General features: G+C 41.9%; 1 protein-coding gene across 1 annotated transcript in view; it reads left to right on the top strand.

Annotated features, from left to right (window-relative positions):
• The first annotated feature begins 3305 nt into the window (after nt 1–3305).
• The window catches only part of dym (dymeclin), a 179979-nt gene continuing 162577 nt past the window's right edge, over nt 3306–20707 (top strand). Inside the window, 5 exon segments of the mRNA XM_064977384.1 lie at nt 3306–3511; nt 5016–5231; nt 9699–9751; nt 10089–10182; nt 15148–15281. Of these exon segments, the coding sequence (XP_064833456.1) occupies nt 5092–5231; nt 9699–9751; nt 10089–10182; nt 15148–15281 (421 nt within the window). The 5' untranslated portion in view covers nt 3306–3511; nt 5016–5091.

Below are 20707 nucleotides of genomic sequence, written 5' to 3'. Positions count from 1 at the left end.
ATGTGTCCCCCTGCTTAAGCCAGCGCATGTCCAGGCCCGTCTGAAGTTTGCCAATGACCATCTGGATGATCCAGAGGAGGAATGGGAGAAGGTCATGCTGTCTGAGACAAAAATTTAGCTTTTTGGTCTAAACTCCACTCGCTGTATTTGGAGGAAGAAGAAGGATGAGTTCAACCCCAAGAACACCATCGCAACTGTGAAGCATGGAGGTGGCAACATCATTATTTGGGGAAACTTTTCTGCAAAGGTGACAGGACGACTGCAACATATTGAGGGGAGGATGGATGGGACCATGTATCGCAAGATCTTGGCCAACAACCTCCTTCCCTCAGTAAGAGCATTGAAGATGGGTCGTGGCTGGGTCTTCCAGCATGACAACGACAGCCAGGGCAACTAAAGAGTGGCTCCGTAAGAAGCATCTCAAGGTCCTGGAGTGGCCTAGCCAGTCTCCAGACCTGAACCCAATAGAACATCTTTGGAGGGAGCTGGAAGTCCGTATTTCCCAGCGACAGCCCCGAAACCTGAAGGATCTGGAGAAGGTCTGTATGGAGGAGTGGGCCAAAATCCCTGCTGCAGTGTGTGCAAACCTGGTCAAGAACTACAGGAAATGTATGATCGCTGTAATTGCAGAAAAACGTTTCTGTACCAAATATTAAGTTCTGCTTTTCTGATGTATCAAATACTGATGTCATGCAATAAAATGCTATTTATTTACTTAAAAATCATACAATGTGATTTTCTGGATTTTTGTTTTAGATTCCGTCTCTCACAGTTGAAGTGTACCTATGATAAAAATTAGACCTCTATATGCTTTGTAAGTAGGAAACACTGCCGATTTTGCAGGTTATCAAATGCTTGTTCTCTCCACTGTGTGTGTGTGTATATATATATATATATATACACACAGTTGAAGTCAGAAGTTTACATACACCTTAGCCAAATACATATTAACTCTGTTTTTCACGATTCATGACATTTAATCTTATTAAAAATTCTTAGTCTTAGGTCAGTTAGGATCACCACTTTATTTTAAGAATGTGAAATGTCAGAATAATAGGAGAGTGATTTATTTCAGCTTTTATTTCTTTCATCACATTCCCAGTGGGTCAGAAGTTTACATACATTCAATTAGTATTTGGTAGCATTGCCTTTAAATTGTGTAACTTGGGTCAAATGTTTCGAGTAGCCTTCCACAAGCTTCCCACAATAAGTTGGGTGAATTTTGGGCCATTCCTCCTGACAGAGCTGCTGTAACTGAGTCAGGTTTGTAGGCCTCCTTGCTCGCACACGCTTTTTCAGTTCTGCCCACAAATGTTCTAGATTGAGGTCAGGGCTTTGTGATGGTCACTCCAATACCTTGACTTTGTTGTCCTTAAGCTATTTTCCACAACTGTGTGGAAGTATGTTTGGGGTCATTGTCCATTTGGAAGACCCATTTGCAACCAAACGTTATCTTCCTGACTGATGTCTTGAGATGTTGCTTCAATATATCCACATAATTTTCCTTCCTCATGAAGCCATGTATTTTGTGAAGTGCACCAGTCTCTCCTGCAGCAAAGCACCCCCACAACATGATGCTGCCACCCCTGTGCTTCACGGTCGGGATGGTATTCTTCAGGCTTGCAAGCCTCCCCCTTTTTCCTCCAAAAATAGTGATGGTCATTATGGCCAAACAGTTATATCTTTGTTACAGACCAGAGGACACTTCTCCAAAAAGTACAGTCTTTGTCCCTATGTGCAGTTGTACTTAACTTGTACTTATGTACTTTTACTATATAACCAGGTAGGCCATTTGAGAACAAGTTCTCATTTACAACTGCGACCTGGCCAAGATAAAGCAAAGCACTGTGACAAAATCAAACAACGCATAGAAACGTACAGTCAACACATTAGAAAAAAAAATATTCCCAGTTATCCATAGATAATCCACAGATTAGACGAATTTATTTAAATTGACTGATTTCCTGATATGTACTAAACACAGTTTGTGTGTTGCATTTTATATTTTTGTTCAGTATAGTATCACCATAGTACAACACAGTGGGAAAAGTTCAATGAATATACTATTTTCTGGTGGCAAACAAAAAACATTTGCGCCTGTAATAAAACCCAATACTCAGTTTGTGTTTCCTTGCGAGGTTCTTTACATGGGTGGTGAAACTTAACTTCTCATCCACCCAATCTCCCAGATATCTGTCTTGCTCTATAGAATGTTCTTCCAAGCTTGTAATTACAAAATGCTATGCATTATGTGAGCGAGTGCTCGGGAGTGTCATTCTGTTTCCTTATGAGTTCAGTTAGTTCATCTGAGAACCAGGGGTTGTCTCTGCCCTTCTGTCTTGTTTGAAAGAGCCATGCTTGTTGCACACATCAAGAAATGCTTTATGGAAGTAAGAAAAGGCTAATTCAACTGTAGGCAATAAGGCAATAATAACCTGAGTGTCAAACTGCTTCCAGTTTCTTTTCATGATATGTGGAGGTAGGTTAGGAATTTTACCATCCCTCACACAGGCAGCAGCACAGTGGTGACTTATACTGTATCATTAGCAACAACAAAAAAACACCAGATGAATTAAAAATGTGGAGTTTTGTTTAAAACAATTTTAGAGGACACTAGGCAGGGTAGCCTAGTGGTTAGAGCGTTGGACTAGTAGCCAGAAGGTTGCAAGTTCAAACCCCCGAGCTGACAAGATACAAATCTGTCGTTCTGCCCCTGAACAGGCAGTTAACCCACTGTTCCTAGGCTGTCATTGAAAATAAGAATTTGTTCTTAACTGACTTACCTGGTTAAATAAAGGTACAATAATAAAATATATATATATATGATGGTAACCCCATCAGACAGCACTATCATAACCATAATAGGATAAAATATAAAGTCCTTCACAGACACACTAGGCTTGGAGTAAAAAGCACGCTCAGTGAAGAATCTCCATTTAAATCGTTTTTTTAGTCCAGCACTTAATCTGTGTCCGGAAACTGTCCCGCAGAGTTTTTGCTGCATCAATCGAGTCGCTTGACCTCTAGCTACTAGGGCCAGCGATGGAGAAATATCTGTGACCCCTACGCTAGTTACAGTAACTAAGGTTATATGCCTTAGCCACTGCAATTTTAAAATGGTTTGAAGAAGATTCATGCCTTGCTAAGGAACTGCCCCCATCAGAGTTTAGGGCGGAACATTCCAGAGTGAACGTTTCAGATAGAAAAATAATGTCTAGAATCGTCTCGGCTTTGACAGTTTACAGTGTTGGTTCCGTTCTAGACATTTCTATCTTCAACGTATTGACGTTACCCTTCCGCTCAACTGTCAGAGTGACGTTCACTTCACGCAAGTCTGTGGCGACGTGGAAATATGGTGGAAGGGGACTAGAGTAAAGTCGGAGCTTTCTCAAATTCTTTATTTAGTAAACATTTGTTTACCATTGACCTTTACAGCTATAGCAACTGTTCAACCTAAGCAGAAGACTGTCAAGAACCTGGGAGAAGAACGCGGATAGGTGCCACGAGAGCTGTGAGCTGATGCTATGTGGCTAGATAGCTAGCATAACTTAGTTGTTAGCTCACTACCCAGACATAGCTAACTAGTTAATCTATGAATTAGCTAGCTAGCGTGTTATTGTAAGCTCATGTCAGTTACAAATTCAGTTTCACAACCTTGTAGGAAGCGTGTCTCTAACCGCTGCATTTAGACCGTTTGATGAGCTAACGTTAACTGGCTGCAGCTAGGGGGTGTGTAACGTTACTAACGTAAAGTAACTAACAGTAGCGTTAGTTAGCTAGCTTGCTATCTATTAAGCAAGTCCATTAACACCTTTCTGTATTAACTAATGACGTTACTTGTCTAGTCAATATTTATTTTTTACTGAAAATGTATCCCTACTGTAACTGTCAGACACCGATGTGCAAGGAGTGTGAAACGCAGTTTTGCGGCTGCTGCTTGTAGCTAGCTGGCTAACTAGTTAGGTTGCTATAGACTAGCTAGCAAGTCCATGGACACCTTTCTGTATTGACTAGCTAATACTTTCATGTCTGGTCGATATTTATTATTTTTTTGTAAACTTAAAATGTATAGATAACTCTGTCACAGATGTGGCACTATTGCTGAAGGCCATGACATGGGTGTGATCAAATTAATGTGTGTACTAAAGGTGTGTAAGCAAACCGTAAGTCGATGGGCCAAACTCATCCTGTATTGCACCAGGTATGTTGAACAATGAACATGCCACGTAATGCATCACTATGCACCAGGCAGTCAATGTTTGTCACCTTACATGCATTGTGTGACAAAGTCAGCTTACACTTAAATTAATTCAGCCTGTCACGTTTGGAAGGAAGCCTGATGTCATGACACCTTGCTCCCAGTGGTTCAGTATAAACAGATCCCTAACAGCAAACCTGTTTGGGACAAGAGCATATTCATCAACAGCAGGCGACAGCCGAGTCAGTATGTTCACATTCTGCCAAATGGGTCATATTTCCAAAATCAAGACAAGCTCACAAAAAGCTTCCAAACAGGGCAGAAATCCTCGAGGCATATTCTGTGGATATGAGGATGCAACCAGACAGATAGATGTGCGTCATGAGCCAGATTTGGGCCCGAATGTAATTAGGTCATTAGTCAGTTAAATAAGAAAACATTACATTTCTCAGATGCCATGCATGTTGCTGACTACTGGTGGTGTGAGTAGAGTTGGCTAAGTTTCATAGCTTTGCAATGCATAATTTAATGCAGCAAGTGGATCATTGCTGACTCCACAGCCAATGTCAAATGTAAACAGCTCTCACCAGGGAACAGGGAGATTCTTCTAGATCAGAAGTAGGCCTAAGTCTCAGGTAGAGGAGAGGATTGCTAAACGTCATAGGTACCCAGTCATTTAGAATTAGAAGTCAGGATTTTGTCATATATCCTGTTTCATGAACCAAACCTATTTTATTCTATCAGATTCAGATAAGTAGACCTAACGTGTGTAGCGGATGAGCGAGTAGCCTAATCTCTTCTTGGTTCTCTTCCCCAGTACAGTGCCCAGTGTGGTAGTGGGAGATGAGGCAGTGAGAGAGAGAGCCTCTCCTCAGACCCCGTGTACTCAGGAGATGGGAGCCAACACCAGCCAGGTCAGTGACCTGTGTGAGAACCAGAGCCTCAGGACCCTGATCGGAACAGAGTCCATCTCAGAGAATGATCCTTTCTGGAACCAGCTCATCTCTTTCACCTTCATCAGCCCCACTAGCAGGTAATAACATGATCATCTGAATGATTAAAGTAGCAGTACTAAACTCAGCCCAAAAATATACGTCCTCTCACTGTCAACTGAGTGTTAATTTTCTGCAAACTTAACATGTTTTGTATGAACATTTGTATGAACATAAAATTCAACATCTGAGACATAAACTGAACAAGTTCCACAGACATGTGACTAACAGAAATGGAATAATGTGTCCCTGATCAAAGGTGGGGTCAAAATCAAAAGTAACAGTCAGTATCTGGTGTGGTCACCAGCTGCATTAAGTACTGCAGTTCATGTCCTCTTCATGGACTAAACCAGATTTGACAGTTCTTACTGTGAGATGTTACCCCACTCTTCCACCAAGGCACCTGCAAGTTCCCGGACTTTTCTGGGGGGAATGGCCCTAGCCCTCACCCTCCGATCCAACAGGTCCCAGACGTGCTCAATGGAATTGAGATCCGGGCTCTTCGCTGGCCATGGCAGAACACTGACATTCCTATCTTACAGGAAATCACGCACAGAACGATTAGTATGGCTGGTGGCATTGTCATGCTGGAGGGTCATGTCAGGATGAGCCTGCAGGAAGGGTACCACATGAGGGAGGAGGATGTAACGTACAGTGTTGAGACTGTCTGCAATGACAACGAGCTCAATCCGATGACGCTTTTCCAGTCCTGTCTGTTCCAGTGACGGTGGTTTGTGCCCATAGGCAACGTTGTTGCCGGTGATGTCTGGTGAGGACCTGCCTTACAACAGGCCTTACAAGCTCTCAGTCCTGCCTCTCTCAGCCTATTGCGGACAGTCTGAGCACTGATGGAGGGATTGTCGTTGGGCAGTTGTTGTCATCCTGTACCTGTCCTGCAGGTGTGATGTTCGGCTGTACCGATCCTGTGCAGGTGTTACACGTGGTCTGCCACTGCGTGGACGATCAGCTGTCCGTCCTGTCTCCCTGTAGCTCTGTCTTAGGCGTCTCACAGTATGGACATTGCAATTTATTGCCCTGGCCACATCTGCAGTCCTCATGCCTCCTTGCAGCATGCCTAAGGCTCGTTCACGCAGATGAGCAGGGATCCTGGGCATCTTTCTTCTGGAGTTTTTCCAGAGTCAGTAGAAAGGCCTCTTTAGTGTCCTAAGTTTTCATAACTGTGGTATTAATCGCCTTCCATCTGTAAGCTGTTAGTGTCTTAACGACCGTTCCACAGGTGCATGTTCATTAATTGTTTATGGTTCATTGAACAAGCATGGGAAACAGTGTTTAAACCCTTTACAATCAAGATCTATGAAATTATTTGGATTTTTACAAATTATCTTTAAAAGATAGAGTCCTGAAAATGGGATGTTTATTTTTTTTGCTGAGTGTAGCATGGTCCCAGATTAGTTTGTGCTGTACAACCTACTCCTATGGTCATTCATATGCCACAGACTACCCTGTCTCAGACTACCCTGCGTACTCACCAGACATGTCACCCCTTTGATCACGTTTGGGATGCTCTGGATTGACGAGTACGACAGTATGTTCCAATTCCCGCCAATATCGAGAAACTTCGCACAGCCATTGAAGAGGAGTGGGACAACATTCCACAATCAACAGCCTGATCAACTCTATGGGAAGGAGATGCATTGTGCAGTATGAGGCAAATGGTGGTCACACCAGACACTCACTGGTTTTCTGATACCTTTCCAGAGTATTTAGACCTCTTCACTTTTTCCACATTTTGTTTGGTTACAGCCTTATTCTAAAATGGATTAAATTAAAATGTTTCCTCATCGATCTCCACACAATACCACATAATGACAAAGCGAAAACAGAAATACCTTATTTATATAAGTATTCACACACTTTGCTCTGAGACTTGAAATTGAGCTCAGGTGCATCCTGTTTCCATTTATTAGCCTTGATGTTTCTGCAACTTGATTGGAATCCACCTGTGGTAAATTCAATTGATTGTACATGATTTGGAAAGGCACTCACCTGTCTATAAGGACTTGTCCGCAGAGCTCCGAGACAGGATTGTGTCAAGGCACACATTTCTGCAGCATTGAACACGTGTGCCATATATAGCATGGTGGTGGCAGCATCATGCTGTGAGACTAGTCGAGATCGAAGGAAAGATGAACGGAGCAAAGTACAGAGCGATTCTTGATGAAAACCTGCCCCAGAGCACCTTCCAACAGGACAACATCCCAAAGCACACAGCCAAGACAACACAGGAGCGCTATAATGCCAACTCCTTATCACTCAATGAAACAATGACACAAACAGAACCAGTCTAGACAACCACAACAATTACAATTCAATTGGTTTAAACAAATAGGCTAAATTAATCCATGCGATGGGTACTAGGTTACTTTAGTAGCCTGGTCCCAGATCTGTTCGCTTTATAGCCAACTCCTTGCAGCAATGACCATGGGAGTTGGCAAGACGGCACAAACAGATCTGGGACCAGGCTAATCAAATAGACCAGGTTAGATGATGTATTCTCTTAATCCTATTTGTTTAATCACATTGAAAGGGAATTTTTGAAATACAGGTGGTGTTGTCACACAGAATTACACGTTTCTCCTGAAACAGGACATGTGTTTTAGTAGATCAAACAAAAGGTTTGTAATGTTTACCATGGCTTCACTGCACCCTAACCTCTTTCCCAGTTCCGTTGTTCACTGTCTAACACACACGTACACACTGTGCTTTTGAACTCTGGTTCGAACACATTTTTTCCCTCTGTTAAGTTATTTCTGGCCCGTCAACATCAGCTAAGGTGCAGCAACAGAGGGTAGGTTTTTAGTTAACTTCTTCCCAAGTCAAACAGCTTTTATGTTAATATTTGCAGACCTCAGCTGACTTGCTGTAATGATCTAACTGACTTTATGATCTGGTGTGACGGGTAGTATAGTTGACCTTAAAGACGCAACCCAGATATTTTAGAATTTTTCCTGTTGAAAAACAATATCCCACGTATAAATAGACTAATGTACACACTTTTAGTTGTTGTTGTACTTTTATTTTATTTTCTCCAATTTTTCACCTAATTTGTCATACTTGAGTAAAAGTAAAGATACCTTAATAGACAATGACTCAAGTAAAAGTGAAAGCCACCCAGTAACATCCAGCTTGAGAAAGTCTCAAGTATTTGGTTTTAAATATACTAAGTATGAAAAGTAAATGTGATTGCTAAAATATACTTAATTATCAAAAGTAAAAGTATAAATACTTTGAAATTCCTTATTACGCAAACCAGACAGCACCATTTTCTTTTTTGTGGTTGTAAATTTACAGATAGCCAGGGGCACGCGCCAACGCTCAGACATAATTTTCAAATGCAGCATGTGTTTAGTGAGTCCACCAGATCAGATGCAGAAGGGATGACCAGGGGTGTTCTCTTGATAAGTGTGTGTTTCTGTCCTGCTAAGCATTTAAAATGTAACGAGTACTTTTGGGTGTCAGGGAAAATGTATGGAGTAAAAAGGGCATCACATCACAAAGTTGTCAAATATAAATAAAGTACAGAGAGCCCAAAAAACTACTTAAGTAGTACTTTAAGTTATTTTTTTACTTTTTCACTGCTGCAATTTCGTGATATCTAATTGGTAGTTACAGTCTTGTCCCATCGCTGCAACTCCTCTATGGACCCGGGAGCGTTCGAAAGCCATGCGTCTCCCTGGAACACGACGCTGCCAAGCCGCACTGCTTCTTGACACACTGCTCGCTTAACCCGGAAGCCAGCCAACACCAATGTGTTGGAGGAAGCACCGTCTAGCTGGTGACCGACGTCAGATTTCAGGCGCCCGGCCCGCCACAAGGAATCGCTAGAGCGAGATGGTACAAGGAAATCCCCGCCGGCCAAACCCTCCCCTAACCCGTACAACGCTGGGCCAATTGTGTGCCGCCTCATGGGTCTCCTGGTCACGGCGGCTGTGACACCGCCTGGGATCGAACTCTAGTCTGTAGTGACACCTCAAGCACTGCAATGCATTGCCTTAGACTGCTGAGCCACTCGGGAGGCCTGTAATGTACTCACTTATCGGTTGAAAAATAATTTGTATTAGAAATATCTAATACTCTAATTATATTTCCATTAATGAGTGTTGTGACTATACACACTGCTTGACAGTAGAGGGCACAATAGACTATCAGTGATGGTAAAATGGATGAACTTGAGTTTGTTAGCTGACACTGATGTAGTCAGTTCTCAAGTGGAAGGATTGCAGTCTAATTGTCCCTGGTAAAGGAAGGACCATAGCTCTCTTATATGAACTCTTGAGATGCAGTGCTTGCCAATATCAGATCAAGAGCTGCTGTGGCTGCTGTAATGGAGTTGATCTTGCATCTACATCTGTATTGCTTACGCTTTGGGGTTTTAGGCTGGGTTCTGTATAGGCACTTTGACGTCTGCTGATGTAAGAAGGGTTAAATAAAATCCATGTCTTTACTCTCTTCTCGCTCTCTCTTCTTTCTCCCCCCCCCCCCCACAGTGGGGACTCCAAGCTGTTGGAAGAGGCTGTCATTCCCCTCGCCAAGATCCTGAGTAGGTCTCATGTTTGTGTATTAAGCTTGTCTGTTAACCTTTTCTACTTATTTGGGCTTTTTTGATTGGGTCAGCGGCCATCGTTTACACCTAAACAAGCTTTTACATTTACTAATTTCAAACTACAAACTTCATTGAGTGCTACATTTAATCTTCTGATACTTAGACTTTTATTTGACATATTTACCTGTAGTAAACATGTAGAAAGCATGTTATCATCAGTAATTATATTATCTTTGTTTCTTCAAACAAGACGGTGTAGATTATTGATGTTCTATGTGTCAGAATCACCAAGCAGTCTTTTTAAATACTATTTACTTCCTGTCTCTCTCTACAGTTGAGAACAATCCCAGAACAGGGAATTTTGGAGCCCTGGTGAGAATATTCCTGGGAAGAACCAAAGAGCTGAAAATATCCACAGAATGCCAAGAGTGAGTATCATGTAAAAACGAACTGTAAAGGGGACAGAATCATCACAATGAATAGTTAAGTCATAAATATGCCCTGTGTTATACTCTCAATGTTGAAGGCAATGACTGGGTTGAAGTGGTGATGCTGCAACCATTGACATTTCTCATTGGAATCTAGAGGTAGGCCTATAGTTGTGGGACAGTGACATGGATAGTTCAATAATAAATACGTCCTGTGTTGCACACCATGGAGTGATGATGCAGAACCCCAGTTAGTGGAACCCTGTATTAGCAGAGGAGTCAGATGGATAGTACCAGTCAAGAGTTTGGACACACCTACTCAGTCAAGGGTTGTTCTTTATTTTTTACTATTTTCTACATTTATAATAATGAAGATATCAAAACTATGAAATAACACATATGGAATCATGTAGTAACCAAAATAGTGTTAAACAAATCAAAATATATTTTATATTTGAGATTCTTCAAAGTAGCCACCCTTTGCCTTGATGACAGCGTTGCACACTCTTGGCTTTTTCTCAACCAGCTTCATGAGTTTACAGGTAACTTTTGAGATATTTTGTAGTGATGTTGCGCAAATTGGAAGCTGTTTTTTTTCTGGATCAAACACGCCAAATAAATGGACATTTTGGATATATATGGACGGAATTAATTGAACAAAAGGACCATTTGTGATGTTTATGGGCCATATTGGATTGCCAACAAAAGAAGCTCATCAAAGGTAAGGCATGATTTATATTTTATTTCTGCGTTTTGTGTAGCGCCTGCAGGGTTGAAATATTATTTCTCTCTTTGTTTACTGTTGTGCTATTATCAGATAATAGCTTCATATGCTTTCCCGAAAAGCCTTTTTGAAATCGGACATGTTGGCTGGATTCACAACGAGTGTAGCTTTAATTTGGTATCTTACGTGTGATTTAATGAAAATTAGAATTTTATAGTATTTTATTTGAATCTGGTGATGCCGCTCTGCATTTTCCATGGCAATTGGCCAAGTGGGACATTAGCATCCCGCCTATCCCAGAAAGGTTAATGCATTTGAGTTGTGTTGTGACAAGGTAGGGTGGTATACAGAAGGTGGTATACAGAAGATAGCTCTACTTGGTAAAATACCAAGTCCATATTAAGTCAAGAACAGCTCAAATGAGCATAGAGAAACTACATTCCTTTAACACATGAAGGTCAGTCAATGCAGAAAATGTCAAGAACTTTGAAAGAAGTTGCAAAAACCATCAAGCTCTATAAAGAAACTGTCTCATGAGGATCGCCAAAGGAATGAAAGCCCCAGTCACCTCTGATGCAGAGGATAACTTCATTAAAGTTACCCGCCTCAGAAATTGCAGCCCAAATAAATTCTTCAGAGTTCAAGTAATAGACACATCTCAGCATCAACTGTTCAGTTGAGACTGTGTGAATCAGGCCCTTCATGGTACTTCCGGCGCCGATAGAGATGGCCACCTCGCTTCGTGTTCCTAGGAAACTATGTATTTAGTTTTTTTACGTGTTATTTCTTACATTGGTACCCCAGGTAATCTTAGGTTTTATTACATGCAGTCGGGAGGAACTACTGAATATAAGAGCAACGTTAACTTACCATCATTACGACCAGGAATATGACTTTCCCGAAGCGGCTCCTGTGTTTTGCCTTCCACCCAGGACAATGGATCGGATCCCAGCTGGCGACCCAAAACAACGATGTCGTAAAAGAGGCAAACGAAGCAGTCTTCTGGTCAGGTTCCGGATACGGGCACATCGCGCACCACTCCCTAGCATACTACTCGCCAATGTCCAGTCTCTTGGCAACAAGGTTGATGAAATCCGAACAAGGGTTGCATTCCAGAGAGACATCAGAGACTGTAACGTTCTTTGCTTCACGGAAACATGGCTCACTCGAGACGCTAACGGAGTCGGTGCAGCTAGCTGGTTTCTTCACGCATCGCGCCGACAGAAACAACCATCTTTCTGGTAAGAAGAGGGGCGGGGGTGTATGCCTTGTGATTAAAGAGACGTGGTGTGATCATAACAACATACAGGAACTCAAGTCCTTCTGTTCACCTGACTTAGAATTCCTCACCATCAAATGTCAACTGCATTATCTACCAAGGGAATTCTCTTCAATAATAATCACAGCCATATATATTCCCCTCCAAGCAGGCACATCGATGGTCCTGAACAAACTTTATTTGACTCTTTGCTAACTGGAAACCACATATCCTGAGGCTGCATTCATTGAAGCTGGGGATTTTAACAAGGCAATTCTTAAAACAAGACTCCCTAAATTGTATCAGCATATCGATTGCGCAACCAGGGCTGGTAGAACCCTGGATCATTGTTGTTCTAAATTCCGCAACGCATATAAGGCTCTCCCCTGCCCTCCTTTCGGAAAAGCTGACCACGACTCCATTTTGTTGATCCCTGCCTACAGACGGAGACTAAAACAGGAAGCTCCCGCGCTCAGGTCTGTTCAACGCTGGTCCAACCAATCTGATTCCACGCTTCAAGATTGCTTCGTGGATTGGGATATGTTCCGCATTGCGTCCAACAACAATATTGACGAATACGTTGATTCGGTGAGCGAGTTCATTAGAAAGTGTATTAACGATGTCGTACCCATAGCAACGATTAAAACATTCCCAAACTAGAAACCGTGGATTGATGGCACCATTCGCGTGAAACTGAAAGCGTGAACCACTGCTTTTAACCAGGGAAAGGTGACCGGAAACATGACCGAATACAAACAGTGTAGCTATTCCCTCCGCAAGGCAATCAAACAAGCTAAGCGTCAGTATAGAGACAAAGTAGCCTAATGATGGCTTGCTTCACTGGCAGTGACAGCTCTCTGGAGTTCATATTGAGGGTTAACAGCAACAGATTGCAAATGCCACACTTGAAATCAACTCAAACTTTTTATCTGCTTACTTGTAAATTAACTAATGAGGGAATAACACACACCTGGCCATGGAACAGCTGAGCAGCCAGTTGTCCAATTACTTTTGGTCCCTTTCAAAGGGGGGACCACGTATAAAAAGTGCTGTAATTTCTACACTGTTCACCCGATTTGGATGTAAATGCCCTTAAATAAAAGCCCTTAAATAAAATAAAAGCTGAAAGTCTGCACTTTCAGCTCGTATTCATATTTAATTCATATTTACTTTCAAATCCAATATGCTGTGGTAGACAGCTAAAATAGTAATTACTTGGTCAATGTCCAAATATTTATGGACCTGACTGTATGTGGGAACTCTTTCAAGACTGTTGGAAAAGCATTCCCGGTGAAACTGGTTGAGAGAATGCCAAGAGTGTGCAAAGCTGTCATCAAGGCAAAGGGTGGCAACTTTGAAGAATCTAAAATCTATTTTGATTTAACACTTTTTTTGGTTACATGATTCCATATGTGTTGTTTAATTGTTTTGATGTCTTCACTATTATTCTACAATGTAGAAAATAGTAAAAATAATGTAAAACCCTTGAATGAGTAGTTGTCAACCTTTCACTGGTACTATAAAAAAAAAACGATTTCCCAAGGCAGACCAGCCTCCAGCAAGACAAGAGAGCCACCAGGCCTCTCAGTAATTAGTGGAGTTTGGGCGGCTCAAAGTTTGCCAGCTAGATCTGACAAAGATGTGTGCGGTGGAAAGGTGTCTGTGAACCTACCCTGCTTCCCATGAAACACCGGGGTTTACCTTCACATAGAAGCTCACCACAGTTACAAGGGAAGCCGTTATGATGGGCATATTCCTTGAATGTGTGTTGATAGAAGTGTTGGTGTGCGTGGTTGTAAGTAGTAGAGCTACGTTGGTTGAATGTGTGTGTTGGTGTGCGTGGTTGTAAGTAGTAGAGCTACGTTGGTTGAATGTGTGCGTGGTTGTAAGTAGTAGAGCTACGTTGGTTGAATGTGTGTGTTGGTGTGCGTGGTTGTAAGTAGTAGAGCTACGTTGGTTGAATTTGTGTGTTGGTGTGCGTTTATGAACTCATCATTGCCCATATCATAGTTACAAGCAATGCTATTACTTTATTCATGTTTTCGCTTTAATGTGAGTGCTGTTTGAGTGTGTGTTTATGTTAGTGTTGATTTGTGTGTGTGTGTGTGTGTCGATTTGATGTGGGTGTGTGTGTTTATGTTAGTGTTGGTGTGCGTTCATGACCTGGGGGTCCATATGTATGATCATACATGAGGTCAGAGGTTCATCCTTCCTGTCTGTGAGCGTAGTCCAGGCTACTGCACGTCTCTATAGCGGATGTGTCACGAGTCACAACAACCGTTGTTACCCAGCAGGACCCAGTGTCTGTGGTTGTGAGAGAGACTGCTCTTGACTGTGGTAGTCAAGGCTGCTGCGTGTCGTGTCTCTAGTGAGCGGTTGAGACACACACTGCTGCAGTCATTGGACCCGCTGTAGATCTGCAGGATCCAGTCAGTCTCGGACAAGCGGACTGGTCACCGGATATAAGGATGAAAGTATCTCATTGCCACAGGGTCCCTCTGCTGTTGCCCTGACAACATTTCTTTGCCACCTGTTATTATGACAGGGTTGTTTACTACCCCATTCAGTGACTTCAGTTCCCTTCAAAACCCTACTCTGGGATATCCAACCAAATCACTTTACGTCAACATTGACCCTATTGGAGAGTGGAATAACTTGTTTTTTTGTGAGCCTGTTTTCATGGCTATTCCTTCCTGGTCTTGTCTTTATGCGTAGTAGGCTAAATTGAATGTCATTGGTCACATACAACATATTTAGGTGATTTCATTGGTCACCTACAACATATTTAGCAGATGTCATTGGTCACCTACAACATATTTAGAAGATGTCATTGGTCACATACAACATATTTAGCAGACATTGCGTGTGTAGCAGGATGCTTGTGTTCCTAGCTCCAACAGTGCTAGTCTATGTATGACAGGTTTCTGTTGTCTTCAAAATGTCTCAAATGACAAAGTAAATGTTGTTCTGTTCTCCTCTCCAGTCAGCTGTTTATCTGGCAGGCCCACAATGCCCTGTTTATGATCCGCTGTCTGCTCAAAGTCTTCATCAGTGAGATGACAGAAGAGGAGCTGCACCAACAGTTCTCCTACCAGGAGAGGGCGCCAGGCTCCTGCGGTGAGAAATCCTTCCATCCCATGCTCCAGACCCGTATCCCTATCTCCAGACCTGTATCCCAGGAGCCTACACGCTAATCACCAAATAGCCTACACGCTAATCACCAAATAGCCTACACCTAATCACCAAATAGCCTACACGCTAATCACCAAATGGCCTACACGCTAATCACCAAGTGGCCTACACGCTAATCACCAAGTAGCCTACACGCTAATCACCAAGTAGCCTACACGCTAATCACCAAGTAGCCTACACGCTAATCACCAAGTAGCCTACACGCTAATCACCAAGTAGCCTACACGCTAATCACCAAGTAGCCTACACGCTAATCACCAAGTAGCCTACACGCTAATCACCAAATGCTTTTGGGAATGAGCAGAAAAAGTTCATGTCGATCCACGAAGGCAAAAAGTACAATGGCGGAGTTTACTTCAATAAGAGAAAAGCTGTGAAATGTAGAGTGGAAAATAAAGAGAATGGAGGACCAGAAAGTAATGTTTGGGAAATATTTGGTGAAGTGGCACAAGAGGATGATAAGTGTTGTGTGGTGATTGTGAGGCGCTATACAAATTCAACAGTCACAAGATCGGACTTCAAATAGGCCAATGACAGGTCAAGGGAACTGTAGCCTGCTGTTCAGATGGGTAAAATGGACACTGAAATCTGGACTCTGACTGTAGGTCTATAACCTCTCACATTGCCTTAATATTAACTCCTGCAGAATTAAACATTTCTTGCCGTAAAATGATACACCAAATGTAGGCTACATTTTGACTGGGGAACAGGAGTGGAGAAATATGATTTATTTCTTTCAGCATCTTGAGAGAATGTGAATGGTCAGTTAGATACTGTCTGTAGAGGTGCTGTATTTATCAGCATCATAAACACTGATAGTACTTCAACCACATTAAATATGCATACAAGCTGAACTGAAATCTAATCAGAAACCTGTTGGCTCGTATTACACAGATTCCTATTTCCTTACAACCCGTCAAACTGTTATGTTATAGCATTTTCTCCCCACCCCCTAATTTAATAACGTCAACTAGATTGAAGCTTTTTCATTCCATGTATTTTAGGATTTTCTGGTGAACGAGGGTTCATTTTGTCTTCTAGGGCAACATCGTGACAGAAGAGAAGCTACATGTATCTAATTATATTCCAATAGCCTACCTAAAATCTCTGAAAATAATCTAGATCAGACAAAATAAATCCTGCACACCCTGTCGTCAAATAATTCTGCCGTCTCTGACTGTATCCTACAGCGCATTTTCTATATGAGCGGGTTAGGGTGTAGGCCTCAGATTTTAACTCTGTGAGGAAGCGTTATTAGCGCACCGTTAGCGGTTATTATGGCCACCATTATTATGGCCGTAATAACCGTTATTATGGCCACCTGATTTTTACTGAGTTCTATGAAAGGGAAAACATTTGCAGAGGCATACGTACAACCTGAGTGTGTACTGATGATTTCTTCAACACACAATCTGAAGCTGCCACAGTTTATAGCCCCATTTTCCATGATTCATCACTCCATTTCCTCATCTGTTATTGTCTTCAGCAGCTGGGTACTGTAGGTAACCCTTCCGTTGTCACACACAGAGAGAGGGGGGAGAGAGAGGAGTTGAGAAATGTGGAAAAATGGCATCCCATCAGTTAATATCTGCACTCTCGAAGGGCTTTCCATTAAGTCCTCATTCCCAGGGTTGGGCTGAACCAGCGAGAGGGGGAAGAGAGAGAGAGAGGAGAGGGGGGAGAAAGAGAGTGGGAAGGGAGGAGGATGTTAGTGAGAGCAGAGGAAGACGTTCGTGGGAAGAGGAGAGGAGGGCTGGAAACGCGCTTAATTGGAAGTTGTTGCAGACAGAGATGGAGATGGTGCCAACAGGCTGTCTTCACCCTCCACTGTGTGTGTGTCTCTCTTTCTCGGTTCCTCTCTCTCCATTCCTCTCAGAGGGAGGAAAAAATGGAGCGTGTGAGAAGGAAAGAGAAGAGGGAGGATACAAGGGAAGGAGAGGAAAATGCCAATGGTGTATTGCCAGGGGTTATGCAGAGACCAAATCTGACACAGAGCAGAGACAGTTGTTTTTGTTTTTCTGCTTGTGATTTATGTTGCCTGTCTATGTTGCTGTTCTATAGCACAGACTGATGAATGTGTAGACAAAGAATAGTCTAGTAGTCACAGGAAATTGAACATGCGGAGAGTAACATTAAATATGCATAGTATGCTTCATACAAGTGGTTGGTACTTGTGTCCATTACAAGGTCAATTGGACGTGAACTGTAAAGATAACAAAACCTACAGTACCAGTCAAAAGTTTGGACACACCTCATTCAAGGGTTTTTCTTTATTTTTACTATTTTATACATTGTAGAATAATAGTGAAGACATCAAAGCTATGAAATGACACATGTAGTAACCAAAGAAGTGTTTATTGTATTTTTATTTATTTCACCTTTATTTAATCAGGTAGGCTAGTTGAGAACAAGTTCTCATTTACAACTGCGACCTGGTCAAGATAAAGCATAGCAGTGTGAACAGACAACAACACAGAGTTACACATGGAGTAAACAATAAACAAATCAAAATATATTTTATATTCGTAAAAGTAGCCACCCTTTGCCTTGATGACAGCTTTGCACACTCTTGGGTTTTCTCTTAACCAGCTTCACTGGGAATGCTTTTCCAACAGTCTTGAAGGAGTTCCCACATATGCTTTTCCTTCACTTGACTCTGCGGTCCAACTCATCCCAAACCATCTCAATTGGGTTGAGGTTGGTGATCGTTGAAGCCAGGTCATCTGATGCAGCACTCCATCACACCAAAGGACAGATTTCCACCGGTCTAATGTCCATTGTTTGTATTTCTTTGGTCAAGCAAATCTCTTATTATTATTGGTGTCCTTTAGTAGTGGTTTCTTTGCGGCAATTTGACCATGAAGGCCTGATTTCACGCAGTCTCCTCTGAACAATTGATGTTGAGATGTCTGTAACTTGAACTCTGTGAAGCATTTATTTGGGCTGCAATTTCTGAGGCTGGTATCTTTAATGAACTTATCCTCTGCAGCAGAGGTATCACTGGGTCTTTGTTTCCTGTGGCGGTCCTCATGAGAGCCAGTTTCATCATAGCGCTGGATGGTTTTTGCAACTGCACTTGAAAAAACTTTCAAAGTTCTTGACATTTACTGCATTGACTGACCTTCAAGTCTTAAAGTAATGATGGACTGTCATTTCTCTTTGCTTATTTGAGCTGTTCTTGCCATAATATGGACTTGGTCTTTTACCAAATAGGGCTATATTCTGTATACCAACCCTACCTTGTCACAACACAACTGATTGGCTTAAGAAGGAAAGAAATTCCACAAATTAACATTTTAAGGCACACCTGTTAATTGAAATACATTCCAGGTGACTACCTCATGAAGCTGGTTGAGAGAATGCTAAGAATGTGCAATGCTGTCATCAAGGCAAAGGGTGGCTACTTTGAAGAACCTCAAATATATAATATATTTAGATTTGTTGAACACTTTTTTTTGGTTACTACAGGATTCCATATGTGTTATTTCACAGTTTTTATGTATTCACTATTATTCTACAATGTAGAAAATAGTAAAAATAAGAAAAAACCTTGAATGAGTAGGTGTGTCCACTTTTGACTGGTACTGTACATCCTGCGGATGTAACTTTTCACCGATACTCATCGGCCCCCGATTCAAATGTTTAAGATGCATCGGTCCGTGGACCCCAAACCGATCCAAATGTAGCATGCATCAGTCGGAAAATCAATTCAAAAGTTACAAATCACCGGTTCGCAATTTTTTTTGCTCATATTACATTTTATCTACCTTCTGAAAATACCTCTAATCTTCTGTGACAACTGATGTGTCCTCTCCTTCAGTGTCAAACATTGACCTACAAGTCATTTTGCATGCTGAACAACCCCAGGTAATATCAGTAGCCTGGTCAAACTGCACTGTTCCCAGCTTCACGCGCAGTCTAACGTGAGGTAGGCGGCCTACTCCAAATGCTAAAATGGCTAGCATGATATTAGGCTTTATTAGTTAAGTGACAACCTGTGTAATTTTCTAGTTTATTGTTATTTATACGCTGTTGAAAATATATATTTTTTCCCAGAATGAGTGATCTTCCGGAGACACATCTCATCTATAGCTGCTGAATGGGGCTGACAATAGCTTTCATTTTGATTGTTCAGGTTCACCATCCACAATAGTTTTTAAAGTGTTGCTTTAAAAAATCAGTGTATATGGTCATTTAAAAAATATATACTATACAGGGTAAAGATGATAATTTCATAGCGAGGACCGCAATCACAGGAGAAGAGAAAAGCACTCCCGAATGGTCAAAATCATTCAGTTATGAGACGGGTGAAATCCAAAGTTGTGCTATATTTCATAGCTCATTTCTAAAGATAAATATTGATACATTACTAGCTGAAATACAATTTGCAAAAATGCCAAGTAAATTAGTTGATGGTGATTTCCGAACCAGAGTGTGGGGGAACAAAAAAGATGGGCTACATTTACCCCCCCCCCCCCCAAAAAACAACAACAACATTCTGGTAATAGTCTCCTTTATGGCTCAGTTTAGGGTCTACATAGTACATACATCAATTGCACACACTCATACACACAGAGAGAGGAAGAAAATAAGTTGTCTCAGGCAGACCCAGCTCATGAGGTCCTTCCATAGATTGGAAAATTATGTTTTTCTCCAATTCATGTTGGTGCATCGAATTGTATCGCATTAATTTGTTCTCTAATCAAACTAAAATCGTTTCAAACTAATCGTTCCTGTATTGGAGCTCATCTGTACGTATCGAGTCGTCTTGAAAGGGAAAGATGCACATCCCTAATATGTCCAGACACCCCTATGGTTAATCACAACAGGTAAACGATAAATGGACGTTTGCCATGATGAAACAATCTACAAGACTGCCCGGTTCTCATCTCTGTTGCCATAGCTCAGAGCATTTTTACACTCAGTCCTCAGTTTATTAAGTACACCAGCCCATTGACAGAGAGAGTTCGCTCCTACAAACAGTGAGTCACTTGGCCGTGGCTTGCTGTATAAAGCAGGCAGACAGGCATCGAGGCATTATGACTGTTCGATTGAACGCTAGAATGCGCAAAACTCTTGACCTAAGCTTCTTTGAGCGTGGTAAGCAACAGCTCGTGAACGGCACCTCGGGAACGCGTAACTCGCCGGTTCTTGTCACAGATGGGCAGCAGACGACTACTCTGGATTCAATTCCTATCAGCTAAAAACAGTAAGAAGTGGCTCCAGTCAACGATCAACAACACTTGACAATCGAGGAGTGGAAAAACAAAGCCTGGTCTGACAAATCCCAGTTCCTGTTGCGTCATGCTGATGGCAGAGTCCAAATTGTACTTTTTGGTCCACCTCCCACT

This window comes from Oncorhynchus masou, chromosome 11 (genome assembly GCF_036934945.1).
Source record: "Oncorhynchus masou masou isolate Uvic2021 chromosome 11, UVic_Omas_1.1, whole genome shotgun sequence".
NCBI lineage: Eukaryota > Metazoa > Chordata > Actinopteri > Salmoniformes > Salmonidae > Oncorhynchus > Oncorhynchus masou.
This window is presented reverse-complemented; position numbering and strand designations above follow the sequence as displayed.